We start from the raw sequence: 13,818 nt of genomic DNA on the forward strand, positions 1-13,818 counted from the left end.
TGCGCAGAGCGACAGGCGGCTCGGCCAATGGGAGGCGCGGGTAGGGCGGCGGCGGGGAGCGCGGCTCAGGATGAGTGGCAGGCAGGGCTAACTAATCAAAAGACGCGATGGCCCTAAGAGGCGGGGCTTAACGCGCCCGGGGCCAATGGGAGGCGGCGATTGGACGGTGGGGGCGGATGAATAACAGGCGCGCGACCCAATCAACTGCGAGGGCGCGGGAGGGGGCGGGGCTTAAGAAGCCTGACGGGGGCGGGAAGGGGAAGGGGAAGGGGAGGGGGAAGGGGAAGGGGAAGGGGAAGGGGAAGGGGAAGGGCAAGGGCAAGTAGGCAGAAAGATTGGGGAGGAAAGACGAAAAGTCCCAGTCCTTGTGTCCCTTGTAAATCACGGTGTAATTCAAGTGCTGCTGCATAGAATCACAGGATCCTTTAGAGCCTTCAGTGCGTGTGCGCTTCCAGCCAACAAAGCCAACGGCATCCTGGGCTGCATGAGAAGTGCGGCCAGCAGGGCCAGGGAGGGGATTCTGCCTCTCTGCTCTGCTCTGGTGAGACCCCACCTGGACTCCTCTGTCCAGTTCTGGAGCCCTCAGCACAGGGAAAGTTGGAGAGGGTGCCAGTGTCTCACAACCCTCATAATGAAGAATTTCATAGAATCATAGAATCACCAGGTTGGAAGAGACCCACCGGATCATTGAGTCCAACCATTCCTATCAAACACTAAACCATGTCCATCAGCACCTCATCCACCCGTGCCTTAAACACCTCCAGGGAAGGTGACTCAACCACCTCCCTGGGCAGCCTGTTCCAGTGCCCAACCACCCTTTCCGTGAAGAATTTTTTCCTAATGTCCAGCCTAAATCTCCCCTGGTGGAGCTTGAGGCCATTCCCTCTCATCCTGTCCCCTGTCCCTTGGGAGAAGAGCCCAGCTCCCTCCTCTCTACAACCTCCTTTCAGGTAGTTGGAGAGAGCAATGAGGTTTCCCCTCAGCCTCCTTTTCTCCAGGCTAAACACCCCCAGCTCTCTCAGCCGCTCCTCATAAGGCCTGTTCTCCAGCCCCTTCACCAGCTTCGTTGCTCTTCTCTGGACTCGCTCCAGAGCCTCAACATCCTTCTTGTGGTGAGGGGCCCAGAACTGAACACAGGATTCGAGGAGCGGTCTCACCAGGGCCGAGTACAGAGGGAGAAGAACCTCCCTGGACCTGCTGGTCACGCCGTTTCTGATCCAAGCCAAGATGCCATTGGCCTTCTTGGCCACCTGGGCCACTGCTGGCTCATGTTCAGTCGCTGTCAACCAACACCCCCAGGTCCCTCTCCTCCAGGCAGCTTTCTAGACAGACTTCTCCCAGTCTGTAGCACAGCATAGGGTTGTTGTTCCCCAAGTGCAGGACCCGGCATTTAGCCTTGTTAAACCTCCTGCCATTGGACTCTGCCCAGCCGTCCAGCCTGTTCAGATCCCTTTGCAGAGCCTCCCTACCCTCCAGCAGATCCAAGCTTCCACCCAGCTTAGTGTCGTCCGCAAACTTGCTAAGGGTGCAATTCTTGCTAATGCCAACTATAAATCCTCCCTCTTCCAATTTAAAGCCATTCCCTCACATCCTATCACTTCAGGCCCTTGTAAAAAGTCCTTTCCCAGCTTTCCTGGAGCCCCTTCAGGTGCTGGAAGCTGCTCTAAGATCTCCCTGCAGCCTGCTCTTCTCCAGGCTGAACAACTCTCAGCCTATCTTCATGTGGGAGGTGCTCCAGGCCCCACATCATCTCTGTGGCCTCCTCCGGACCCGTTCCAACAGTTCCATCTCCTTCTTATGTTGGGGATTCCAGAACTGGACACAGGACTCCAGGTGGGGTCTCACGAGAGCAGAGCACAGGGGCAGAATCCCCCGCGGATTGCCCTGACCCAGGTGTAGGCCTTGCACTTGGCCTTGTTGAACGCCATGAGGTCCACACAGGCCCAATTCCCCAGCTTGTCCAGGTCCCTCTAGATGACATCCCATCCTTTTGCCGTGACAATTATCCAGGCAACTTCTACATGAACACTTCCCTTCCTCCACACAGGCTTGAAAAGCCGAGATCTGTCCCCCTCCCCTTATAAACACACACAGCACCCTCACAAGTTGAGTGTGAATCAGCAAATGATTTTATTATACAGTTAGTAAAAGGCTTTTTATTCTTCTTTTTTAAGGATGTGCAAGCACACCGCTCCCTCCTGCAGGGTCACCTGCTGATTACGCTTCTAAAGTGCTACATTACAGCTGTAAAAATACCAGCACTTCACAGCAGAAAACTGAGCGTGTGCTTTTATTGCATCTGAAGTGGCGAGAAACCGTCTGTTTCACAAGAGTGATTGGACGTGAAAAGGCAAAGTGTCCAAGGTGTTGCTAAAAAGGAGTCAGAAAGTAGGTGAAGAATTTTGCAGGCGAGTAAATCATCAGAGAAGGGAGGCCTTGGTGCGGATGCTGCTGGTTTGGGAATCTCATGTCCTTTGAATCACACAGAAAGCGTGTGGAGAAGGCACACCCCTGTTTAAGGAGATGAATTTTGGGATGGATTCTGCAATATTCAGTAGCAGACACGAGCCTTTTAACAAGGTCGAAGGGTTTAGGGGGGATTTCCTTCCCCACTGCAGATAAAGAATAACTCTCAAGGCTGAAAACTGAAGCCTCTGCAGGGAGGTGATGAGTCTGCAGAGCCCTCACTGACAATGTTCCAGCAGTGGAGGGAAAAAAAGAACAGCTTACAGGGATCTGTGGAATCCCAGGTCCTTTTCCCTGCTCTTGCGGAGGTTTGGGACAAGCCACTGCATTACTTTCAAATAAGGAGAACAACCCCTGCAGCCCCTCTCGCAGCAGAGGAGGAGAAGTGGATTTAAATGCACTGTTCTTAAACCTGACAGGGAAAGCATCGGGCACTGAGCAAGCGATGGAATCGTGGAATATCTCAAGTTCACCTGGAGGCCAGCGCTGACAGGTCACACTCAGCACCTCACTATTGCACATTATTTATCACCCTTATTGTTTAAGGGAGGCACTTCTTGCATATTTGGGATAAGGGTTAGGAAAGAGGAGCAGCCGTTTGCCTCGTCACGGGGCTGATGGACCCTTCCCACCGCAGGCTGAGCTCCAACAGCCACACTTCACAGCCAGGGAGCTCATCTCCTACTCCTGCTCCCTTGCCAGCAGGAAGCTCCTGTTTCAGGAAGCTCTACCAAACACCTTATCCAGGGGTAAAAAGTTACTGGACAGACTAAAGCAGGGAGAAAACAACAGCCTGGATTTGGACTGCAGCTCAATCATCAGCACCAGGCAATGGTTTAAAGCCCACGGCACCTTTCCACACTCACCAAATTCACACCACCAGTCTACAAGTGCTGTGCAAATCCACCACCAGCCTAGTTATGTTTGCCCAGTCCTGCCTCCTGCCACAGCTCCCATTGTCCCAGCAAATCATGGGAGACTGGGAACACCTGAAAATCTGTGCTTGTGTCTTTAGAACTTTAAAAAAATAAAAATCCTCTAGGTACAATAACCCTCTAACTACAAAAAAAAAAAGTAGTTTTGTTCCTTTTGCGCCCCTGCACTTTGGGAGGGAACAGAGGACATGGAGAACAGCGACAAAAGCAGCAGCACTTCTGGGGACCACTAAACTCTGTCTAGAGCTAGAACTGTGTGCCAACAGTGACCGAGCCGGTCTACTTCTGCCCCCAAACACTGCCCCAGGCAGGGATAAGCTGGGGATATTTATTAGGGTTTGAGGATTTTATCCTAGAAATCTTGCAGCTGAATCCCCTAGCCTTCTAAGCTGATCCCCGGGGACAGCAGGGAAATTCATAGAATCATAGAATAACCAGGTTGGAAGAGACCCACCGGATCATCGAGTCCAACCATTCCTATTAGTCATGGAGTTGGATGGCCGGGCCCAGAGAGTGGTGGGAAATGGTGTGAAATCCAGCTGGAGGCCAGTGACAAGTGGGGTTCCCCAGGGCTCAGGGCTGGGTCCAGCCCTGTTCAATGTCTTTATCAATGACTTGGATGAAGGCATTGAGTGCACCCTTAGCAAGTTTGCGGACGACACTAAGCTGGGTGGAAGTGTCGATCTGCTGGAGGGTAGAGAAGCTCTGCAAAGGGATCTGGACAGGCTGGACCGCTGGGCAGAGTCCAATGGCATGAGGTTTAACAAGGCCAAATGTTTGATAGGAACGGTTGGACTCGATGATCCGGTGGGTCTCTTCCAACCTGGTTATTCTGTGATTCTGTGATTCTGTCAAACACTAAACCATGTCCCTCAGCACCTTGTCCACCCATGCCTTAAACACCTCCAGGGAAGGTGAATCAAGCACCTGCCGGGGCAGCCTCTGCCAGTGCCCAATGACCCTTTCTGTGAAAAACTTTTTCCTAATGTCCAGCCTAAACCTCCCCTGGTGGAGCTTAAGGCCATTCCCTCTCATCCTGTCCCCTGTCACTTGGGAGAAGAGCCCAGCTCCCTCCTCTCTACAACCTCCTTTCAGGTAGTTGTAGAGAGCAATGAGGTCTCCCCTCAGCCTCCTCTTCTCCAGGATAAACACCCCCAGCTCTCTCAGCCGCTGCTCGTAAGACCTGCTCTCCAGCCCCCTCACCAGCTTCGTTGCTCTTCTCTGGACTCGCTCCAGAGCCTCAACATCCTTCTTGTGGTGAGGGGCCCAGAACTGAACTCAGGATTCGAGGAGCGGTCTCACCAGTGCCGAGTCCAGAGGGAGAATAACCTCCCTGGACCTGCTGGTCACGCTGTTTCTGATCCAAGCCAAGATGCCATTGGCCTTCTTGGCCACCTGGGCCACTGCTGGCTCATATTCAGTCGCTGTCAACCAACACCCCCAGGTCCCTCTCCTCCAGGCAGCTTTCTAGACAGACTTCTCCTAGTCTGTAGCTGCACAGGGTTGTTGTGCCCCAAGTGCAGGACCCGGCACTTGGCCTTGTTAAACCTCATGCCATTGGTCTCAGCCCAGAAGTCCAGCCTGTTCAGATCCCTTTGGAGCCTCCCTGCCCTCCAGCAGATCGACACTTCCACCCAGCTTAGTGTCATCCGCAAACTTGCTCAGGGTGCACTCGATGCCTTCATCCAGGTCATTGATAAAGACATTGAACAGGGCTGGACCCAGCCCTGAGCCCTGGGGAACCCCACTTGTCACTGGCCTCCAGCTGGATTTCACACCATTTCCCACCACTCTCTGGGCCCTCCAGCCAACCAGTTTTCCTCCCAGGAGAGTGTGCGCCTGTCCAGGCCAGAGGCTGACAGTTTCTCAAGCAGAACGCTGTGAGAAACTGTGTCAAAGGCTTTACTGAAGTCCAGGAAGATACATCCACAGCCTTTCCCTCATCCAGCAGCCGAGTCACTTTGTCATAGAAGGCGATCAGGTTAGTCTGGCAAGACCTGCCTTTTGTGAACCCATGTTGACTGGGCCTGATCACCCGGTTCTCTTGCATGTGCTTCATGATAGCACTCAAGATCACCTGCTCCATGACTTTCCCTGGCACTGAGGTCAGACTGACAGGCCTGTAGTTCCCTGGATCCTCCCTGCGACCCTTCTTGTAGATGGGCACAACATCAGCCAGCCTCCAGTCCAGTGGGACTTCCCCAGTCTTCCAGGGCTGCTGGAAGATGATGGAAAGGGGTTTGGCCAGCACGTCCGCCAGCTCCTTCAGTACCCTAGGGTGAATCCCGTCCGGCCCCATAGACTTGTGGGTGTCCAGTCGGGCTAGCAAGGCTCTGACCACCTCCTCTTGGATCACAGGAGCCTCATTATGCTCCTCCAGCTCCTGGGTTTGTACACAGACGGAACGACCCTCCTTACAACTAAAGACTGAGGCAAAGAAGGCATTAAGTACCTCAGCCTTTTCCTCATCCCGTCACTGTTGTTCCTTCTGCGTCCAATAGGGACTGTATGGTCTCCCTAGCCCTCCTTTTATTATTTATATATTTGTAGAAAGATTTTTTGTTATCTTTCACAGACTTTGCCAGTCTGATTTCTAGTTGAGCCTTAGCCCTTCTGATTTTTTCCCTACACAATCTCACTTCCCTCCTGTAGTCCACCCAAGAGGCCTGTCCCCTCTTCCAGAGCCCATAAACATTTCTCTTCTTCTTGATATCACTCAAGATCTCTCTCTATTCAACCAAGATGGCTTTCTCCCCTGCCGGCTTTTTTTCCGGACCATGGGGATGGCTTTCTCCTGAGCTGCTAGGATTTCCTTTTTGAAGAGCTTTTTTGAAGGCTGGGTACAGCCTCCCTGCAGCATACAGAATCAATCCTATTTATGTTCCAGCCTGGACACCATCTCCCTATATTCCCATCCCCAGTAAAGGCAAGAACTACATCAACCCGCACAGCCAGGCTCTAAAAATACAGCTTAAAGATCAAAGACACCCAAGAGCCTTGTGTGGGAATAAGTCCTCTTTACACTGGCATTGCATGAAATGTTCCTCTTAAAGCATAATCCCCCTTTCCCTGGCTGGAGCAGGGTGAAATGAGGTTGAACCTTGAGAATCATAGAATGGTTTGGGTTGGAAAGGACCTTAAAGATCATCCAGTTCCAACACCCCTGCCACGGGCAGGGACACCTTCCCTGGATCAGGTTACTCCAAGCCCCACTCAGCCTGGGCTTGAACACCTCCAGGGATGGGGCAGCCACAACTTCTCTGGGCAACCTGTGTCGGGGCCTCACCACCCGCATTGTGAAGAATTTCTTCCTAAAGTCTAACCTAAATCTTCCCCTTCCAATTTAAAGCCATTCCCCCTTGTCCTATCACTCCATGCCCTAGTAAAAAGCCCATCCCCAGATTTCTTGTACACCACCTAAGAAAAGCTGGTCAGATGTGGCTTCTCCCTACCCCTCACCTTCATCCTCAGGGTGTTAGCACTGCATGAAGTGATCCCAGAGCCTAGCCCTGACCCTCAGCACCAGGGGAGGATGCTCCAAAGCAAAGCACAAAATCAGGATGACAGCTCCGAGGAGAGGGGACAGCTTGCACGTGCTCTGGTCTGGCACATTCTCATCCCAGGAGCACCTCTCTCGTCACGAATGAGCAGAAGGCTGTGTCACTTGCTGCATCCGAGGAAAGGAGGGGCAGAGACAAGCCAAGGTACCAGCGGCAGAGCCGAGACACCAAGTAAGGCACATTCAACACAAGGTGGCTGGCGAATGCTGCTGAAGACCTTCAGGCACATTTTCAAGCTGAGATGAGCCGAGCCAACAAAATCAGGTCTGCTTCAAAACCTCTCCTTGCAGCACTGCCCAGAGGGACCCAGGGGTGGAGGGGTGGTGTCACCACCAGGACATATTGCTGTGGGGCCTGCTGGGACCAAACAAGGAAGACACAGACAATCATAGAATGATTTGGATTGGAAGGGACCTTAAAGATCATCCATTTCCAACCTCTCTGCCACAGGCAGGGACACCTCCCACTGGATCAGGCTGCTCACTCACCACGAGGACTTTCTTTTTGATTCAAGGGATCACTCCCCGAGTTGGATCCTCTCTATGGGTGTTAAAGGAGAAGACTACAGAGAGAGTGATGGTGGGAAATGGGGAGGGAACAAACTCAAATCCAAAAGCATCACGCAACCAAGGCCTCTTCCAGCAAAATCTTACAGAAGGAGATTTAACAATGCCCCTACCGTCCCCCCTCCCCTGCTCTTCAGGCTTCAAACGTGTTGGCCAAATTTCCTGCTACAAAGAGGAATCGCCCAAGCCGAGTGATGGTTGTGGCATCCCATCCTCTCACGTGCTATTTCCGCAAGCGAGCGTACACCAGAAACACCGCAACTGAAACGACGGCGATGGCCACAGCTGTAACAACGTACGGCAGGGGCGATTCGTTGCCGTGCCCTGGGGAATCTTTGGTCTGGGGTGAGCTGGTTGCAGCATCACGGCTTTCGCTAGAGTCAAAAACCTGAGAATTTCTAAGGGGACTGGCTCCACCTCGGAGGTCACTGCCTGCCTCGAGCTGGGCACTGGGGTAATGGTCCACATGGACCTCGTGGGTGCCCAGGGAGGTGCTGCCCAAGCTCGGAGATGGACAGGACTCTCTGCTTGCTCCAGCTGTCCTCTCTCCCCCAGGGTCTTCATGAGCTGCTGGAGCTGGGCATCTCAAGGAGACTCTGGAGAGCGTTTCTCCTGAGCTCGAGCTATCCGTGCTCACCAGGAGCGGGTCGCTGCTGAAGGTGAGGCTACTAGATGCCCCAGAATCAGGACCGTTGGGCCCCTGAGAGTTTGGGTGTCTGCCCGCTGCCTCTGGGCCCTCCTTAGACGTGGAGAGGAGAACACCCGGCTTACTGAGCTCCACATCCCTCTCCACGTTGTTGCAAGACGTCCAAATTCTCACTGCAGAGCTGACACGGGAAGCTGTCCTGCCAGCCGTGCCTTCAGAGCTTCCTGCAACAGTCAGGAGAGGGTCCGCTGGGGCTGGGAGCACCTTTGGAAGACAACAAGAGGGGGCTTTGTGCCACTGGGAGCATCGATTCAGCCTGGTCTCAGGCCCCCATATCACACAACAAGCCCACTTCAGTGCTAAACCACCGTATTTCCAGCCACCAACAGTGAGGTTGAGTCACAGCGAACTCCCAGGGCTGGGAGGGTGAGCAGGGAAGGGAGGTGTTGGGCCTCTGGGAAGCCCTTGGGATTCAGGGAAGACACAAGATGGAAGGAGGGGAGACAAGCAGCGAGGAGAGAGGTGCAAACAGGCACCTGGAAGCCAGGAGACTGGCAAGTCAAGTTGGGGAAATAAGGAGTCAAAGCCCAACAAACCTTGGCTCCCTCCTGCCATGTTCCAAAATACAGTGCCCAGACATGAGCACAGTGGGGAAAACAGCCCTGAATAAACTCACCACCAGCTCAAAATCCTACACTGCAGCAGGAAACCTCTTGACTGGGGGAGTTTGCAAGGACCCGAATGAAATGCAAGTGGCAACAGCAAAGTTCACTTACTTTCTCCTTTGTCGGCACGGAGAGGGTCCTGCTGGCCATCTGCCCCGTGGGCAGCTTTGTCTCCTGCACAGGAGGCTTCACAGAGGTGTCGCACGATGGAAAAGCATCTCCGGGTGCAGGGGTGGCGACTGGGGTGGTCGTTCCCATCCAAGCGTCTGTTGAGGAGAAAACAAAACATATCGTGTTCATCAGGAGCCCTAAAACATGAGTTCTGCTCTTTCCCAAAGACGCTGCAACAGGATACTCCCACTTCCAGGGCAGGTTGTGTGCCGGCATTCACAGCTTTTCACCTTTTTCCCCATAAATCTGTGTTACTTTGCACAGCAGCAGCGAATGCAGCCGGGTGCGGCATCTGTGCTAGTCCAGGATGTGGGCGAGGGACCTGAGCCACAGCGCAACCCAGGGATGAGGAGATTGGAAAGGGAGCAGGACCTGGAGCCGCTGGGTGCTGCCCACGTGGTCCTGGCTCTGCCACAGCACCCTGGTAGGTGTAGAGAAAGCAGCCAGCACCCGCAATCCATCCCTTCCTTCAAGGGGTGGCCCCAGCCTGCTAAAATGGGGTGCAGAGATACTCAGCTGAGGCCTTTTACATCAGCAATGAAGCAAGCACCTCTGCCAAGCCCTGGTCTGGATGCTGCATGAAAATGCAGCGACAACAACCGGAGGGAACACTGGGGGTGAGCATGCAGCAAGGATTTCTGCACAAACCCAACCTTGCAGCCTTCCTGGAAGTCCCTGCAGCCCAGGAGATGGGACAGGAGACGGGTGACAGCAGCAGAGAGCTGTACTCTGCACCTCCAGGAGCACTCATGGGCGCTACGAAGGCAGATGCAACCTTGGGCTGTGCTGTTCCAACAGCTACCACCATTCTTCGGGAGGACCCCATGGTCTCCTAGCAGGGTCTGACCCCACATCAGCAACTTCTCTGCCACTCTCTGAGCAGGAGGGGCAGGTGGCAGCACCTTCAACCCTGCATCCCATCAGCACGGCAGCTACACAGCTTTACTGGGAAGGAAACCCACCTCCACGCTCTTGTAGCTTCCTGATCTGCTTCTGTTCCGCATCAAACTGCTGTTGGATGAGGAGGGGGCTGTGCACATCCACAAAGCTTCCCGGGGGCTCGTGGTGCTCGGAGCCAGGCCCAGCCTGTTTTTTTGGTGGCGAGTCTGCTGGCGGCGGCCCCTCACTGCGAGCTGCCTCCTCCAGCCTTGGAGGTGACTCAGTGGAGACGTAGAAGTTCTCTTCAGGCTCGTTCCTGGGCTGCTCATTCCTGCGAGCAGCGCCCGTGTTCCTCGGTGTAAAAGATCTGCCCAGAGCCAAGCCCGGAGCACCACGGTGCAGGTGGTTTGCGTTCCCGAAGTACCCGTTGTCCACACAGACCGGGTGCTGCTGGCGGCTCAGCCAGTCCCGGCTCGGAGGATCAGGTGATGACGTGGCCACGCTGCCTGCTCCGGGGGTCCCCGCTGCCACCTCCGCAGCCTTGATGGGGTGCAGGAGATGCCCCTCTCCACCATCACTCGCTCCATCACAGACCACGCTCCCAGGGGGAGGTGGCCGGGGACTCTCTTGCTCCAAGAGTTTTTTTGGGAGCTGGAAGGAAATGAGCTGTGTTGAATCATTGTGCCAGGGTGAGGGGCTCTGGGGCGCCCCAAGCTTTGACTCCATTGATATAAGTAGTTACTATTACAAAAAGTGGAATATCTTTGATTTAAACTCTACTTTAGCTAAGTTTCATCTAAGTAATTGTATTTTTTGAAACAGAGAACGCCCCTCTGACAGCAGGACTTTCTTTCAAGAAGTGTTTTCCCAGACACTGTTTATTCCTTGGAGATGATAACGTCTTGTGTTCAGTATGAGCTGTGCTGAACAATGGCTTCAAATTGGAAGGGGGAAGATTTAGTCTAGATGTTAGGAAGAAATTCTTCATGATGAGGGTGGGGAGGCCCTGGCCCAGGTTGCCCAGTGAAGATGTGGCTGCCCCATCCCTGGAGGTGTCCAAGGCCAGGTTGGACGGGGCTTTGAGCAATCTGATCCAGTGGAAGGTGTCCCTGCCCACGGCAGGATGGTTGGAATTATCTGATCTTTAAGATCTCTTCCAACACAAACTATTCTATGATTCCAAGTTACAGATTGAATGGTGCACACAGCAATGCATTGCGAATCATAGAGTGGTTTGGGTTGGAAGGGACCTCAAAGCCCATGCAGTTCCAACCCCCCTGCTATGCATCTGCCTGTGCCAGTGCATCACTCTCATGGTGAAGAAATTCTTCCTGATGACTAGCCTAAATCTGCCCCTCTCTGCTTTATAGCCATTTCCCCCAGTCTTATCACTCCAAGCCTTTGTAAACAGTCCCTCTCCAGCTTTCCTGTAGCCCCTTCAGTCACTGGAATGTCACTATAAGGTCTCCCTAGAGTCTTCTCTTCTCCAGGCTGAACAACCCCAACTCTCTCGGCCTGCCCTCGTATGGGAGGTGCTCCAGCCCTCTGATCATCTTTGTAGCCCTCCTAGTTCTCACATTGCTCGTTGATCTCAAAGGTCTTTTCCAACCTAGTGATTCTATGATTAGACTCATTACCTTTAAAGTTGTTACTGTTAACTTGTTGATCACTCCTAACCATTAGTTACCTTTCTTGCTGTTATAACCTGACTAAAACTTGATTTCACAGAGTATTTGAGAGTTTGGGCTTTTATGCCGATTGTGCTTAGTGCTAAAAGCCTCTTTTTGTAAAACAAGAGGTAGGCTAGAAGATGCCAGAGGCTGCAAGGATGTGGCCAAGATCAGCACTAAGAGGCTGCCTTGATTGTCCTTCAACAAGTCCAGCCTTACTATGGGCTCCTCACGCCCCACAGCACCAATGCTCTCATCCAAACGGGACCTTAATGTCCCCGTTTGATGTGTCTCGCTCACCGATTCCTGCACTGGGGCCCTGGCGTCCAGCTCCAGGCTCGTGGTGGCTGCAGCACCGGGTGGAAGAGGTGGATGGCCACCGACGGGCAGCTCTCGGCACATTTGCTCAGCCAAGGGGGCACTCGGAGCAGGGTTTGGCTGCAGGGATGGCATCTGGTCACCAGCGGAGGACACGGCAGGATGGGCATCGTTGGCTGCAGGAGGGAGGGTGGCAGCAGCAGGAGCTGAGGGACCTGGAGGAGGAAAAGCAGTGCCTGAGCAGGGATGTTGGTAGAAAAGCCAAGGAGACAAAGGATGAGCACAGGGCTGGGAAAGCGCCTTGCGTGCTCTCTCCCCACATTGGCTGGGCCTGTAGCAACCCCTTAGTTGCTCTACAGAGGGATCTGAACAGGCTGGATCCATGTGCTGAGACCAACGGGATGAGGTTCATCAAGGCCAGGTGCCAAGACTTGCATCTGAGACACAACAACCCCGTGCAGCTCCAGGCTTGGGGAAGAGCTGCTGGAAAGCTGCCTGGAGGAGAAGGACCTGGGGGTGTTGGTTGAGAGCGGCTGAACATGAGCCAGCAGTGGCCCAGGTGGCCAAGAAGGCCAATGGCATCTTGGCTTGTATCGGAAACTGTGGGCAGCAGGAGCAGGGAAGGGATTGACCCCCCGCACTCAGCACTGGTGAGGCTGCACCTGGAATCTTGGGTTCAGTTTTGAGCCCCTCACTCCAAGAAGGACATTGAGGGGCTGGAGCGTGTCCAGAGAAGGGGAATGGAGCTGGGGAAGGGACTGGAGAACAAGGCTTACGAGGAGCAGCTGAGGGACCTGGGGTAGCTTAGCCTGGAGGAGGCTGATGGGAGACCTTATCACTGCCTACAACTCCCTGAAAGGAGGTTGTAGGGAAGTGGGTGCTGGTCTCCTCCTCAAAGTGACAGTGATAGGACAAGAGGAAATGGCCTCAAGTTGCACCAGGGCAGGTTCAGATTGGACATCAGGAAGAATTTCTTCACTGAAAGGGTTCTTAGGCCCTGGCAGAAGCTGCCCAGGGAGGTGGTGGAGTCCCCATCCCTGGAGGTGTTTAAAAGACACGTAGATGAGGTGCTCAGGGATGTGGTTCAATAGTGGACAGGTAAGGTTGAACTTGGATAATCCTAAAGGTCTTTTCCAACCAAGCAATTCTATGAATTCACCTTTCCATTTCAGAAACCCAGCCCATCGCCAACCTAAACAGCTTCCAACGAGGATCCTGTCATTCCCAGGCACCAGAGTGAGAGACATCCCTGGGGACAATCAGAGACACCCCTAGCCCCCTGAGAGGCTGGGGCAGGGCAAGACGACAGCATCTCGCTAGACACCATAGCTGTGGTTGGGTTAATCAGACCCTTGGGCCAGCATCCACAGGTAACAAGGCTACCTACGGGGTTGCCAGGAGTCGTAGACATGCTGGAGCTCATCAGCCAGGTGCCCCGCGTTGTTGTGGCGCAGCGCGTCGATGAGATCCGGCACCCAGCCCTCCCGGCACCTCAGGTGCTGGTAAAACCGATAGACAGTCGCGTGGCTCCCCCGTGTTTCCTCCCGGGCATGGAGTTCATCCTAAATAAAACAGACAGCGGAGCTAAGAGAAGCTCTGTCTCAGCTTAACATTACCTGGGGAAGGAGCCCAGGAGGACTTGGGAAAGCAAAAATTACTCTGTCATCATCGGTCAGGCAGATCAAGGAATCGGCCAGTGACGCCACGCGGATGTTCTTGAATTTCTTGAGGTTTTTCAAAATATGGTCGTAGACTTTGTCCTCGGCGAACCCCATCCTGGCTCAGCACCTGCCAAGAGAGAGATTTAACGTGAGCAGAGTGGTGCTGGGAACACTCAGCTTTCCCGTAGGAGCTGGGGTTTCTGTAGGAGCCTGGGTTTCTCCGTAGGAGCACGAGCCTCTCTACAGGGATTGGGTTTCTCTTTAGGATCCCAGGCTTCTCT

At 53.8% G+C, this 13,818-nt stretch overlaps 1 protein-coding gene across 4 annotated transcripts in view; it reads right to left on the reverse strand.

The window, feature by feature from the left end:
* Window positions 1-13,696, reverse strand: part of MAVS (mitochondrial antiviral signaling protein) — a 43,287-nt gene extending 29,591 nt beyond the window's left edge. For 2 of the 4 annotated variants that reach the window (XR_011337400.1, XR_011337399.1), the window contains exons 1-6: window positions 13,535-13,696; window positions 13,264-13,438; window positions 11,859-12,091; window positions 9,972-10,539; window positions 8,950-9,104; window positions 7,376-8,437 (exon numbers count right to left, since the gene is read on the reverse strand). Coding sequence is in view for 2 of the 4 variants with exons in the window: in XM_069856640.1 (XP_069712741.1) it covers window positions 7,751-8,437; window positions 8,950-9,104; window positions 9,972-10,539; window positions 11,859-12,091; window positions 13,264-13,438; window positions 13,535-13,651 (1,935 nt within the window). In the remaining 2 variants the exon portion in view is untranslated. Of the gene's footprint in view, window positions 1-6,062; window positions 8,438-8,949; window positions 9,105-9,971; window positions 10,540-11,858; window positions 12,092-13,263; window positions 13,461-13,534 lie in introns of those variants that run through there. The other 2 variants (XM_069856640.1, XM_069856641.1) reach the window with 2 other exon arrangements.
* Between the last annotated feature and the right edge of the window lie 122 nt (window positions 13,697-13,818).

This window comes from Phaenicophaeus curvirostris, chromosome 4 (genome assembly GCF_032191515.1).
Source record: "Phaenicophaeus curvirostris isolate KB17595 chromosome 4, BPBGC_Pcur_1.0, whole genome shotgun sequence".
Lineage (NCBI taxonomy): Eukaryota > Metazoa > Chordata > Aves > Cuculiformes > Cuculidae > Phaenicophaeus > Phaenicophaeus curvirostris.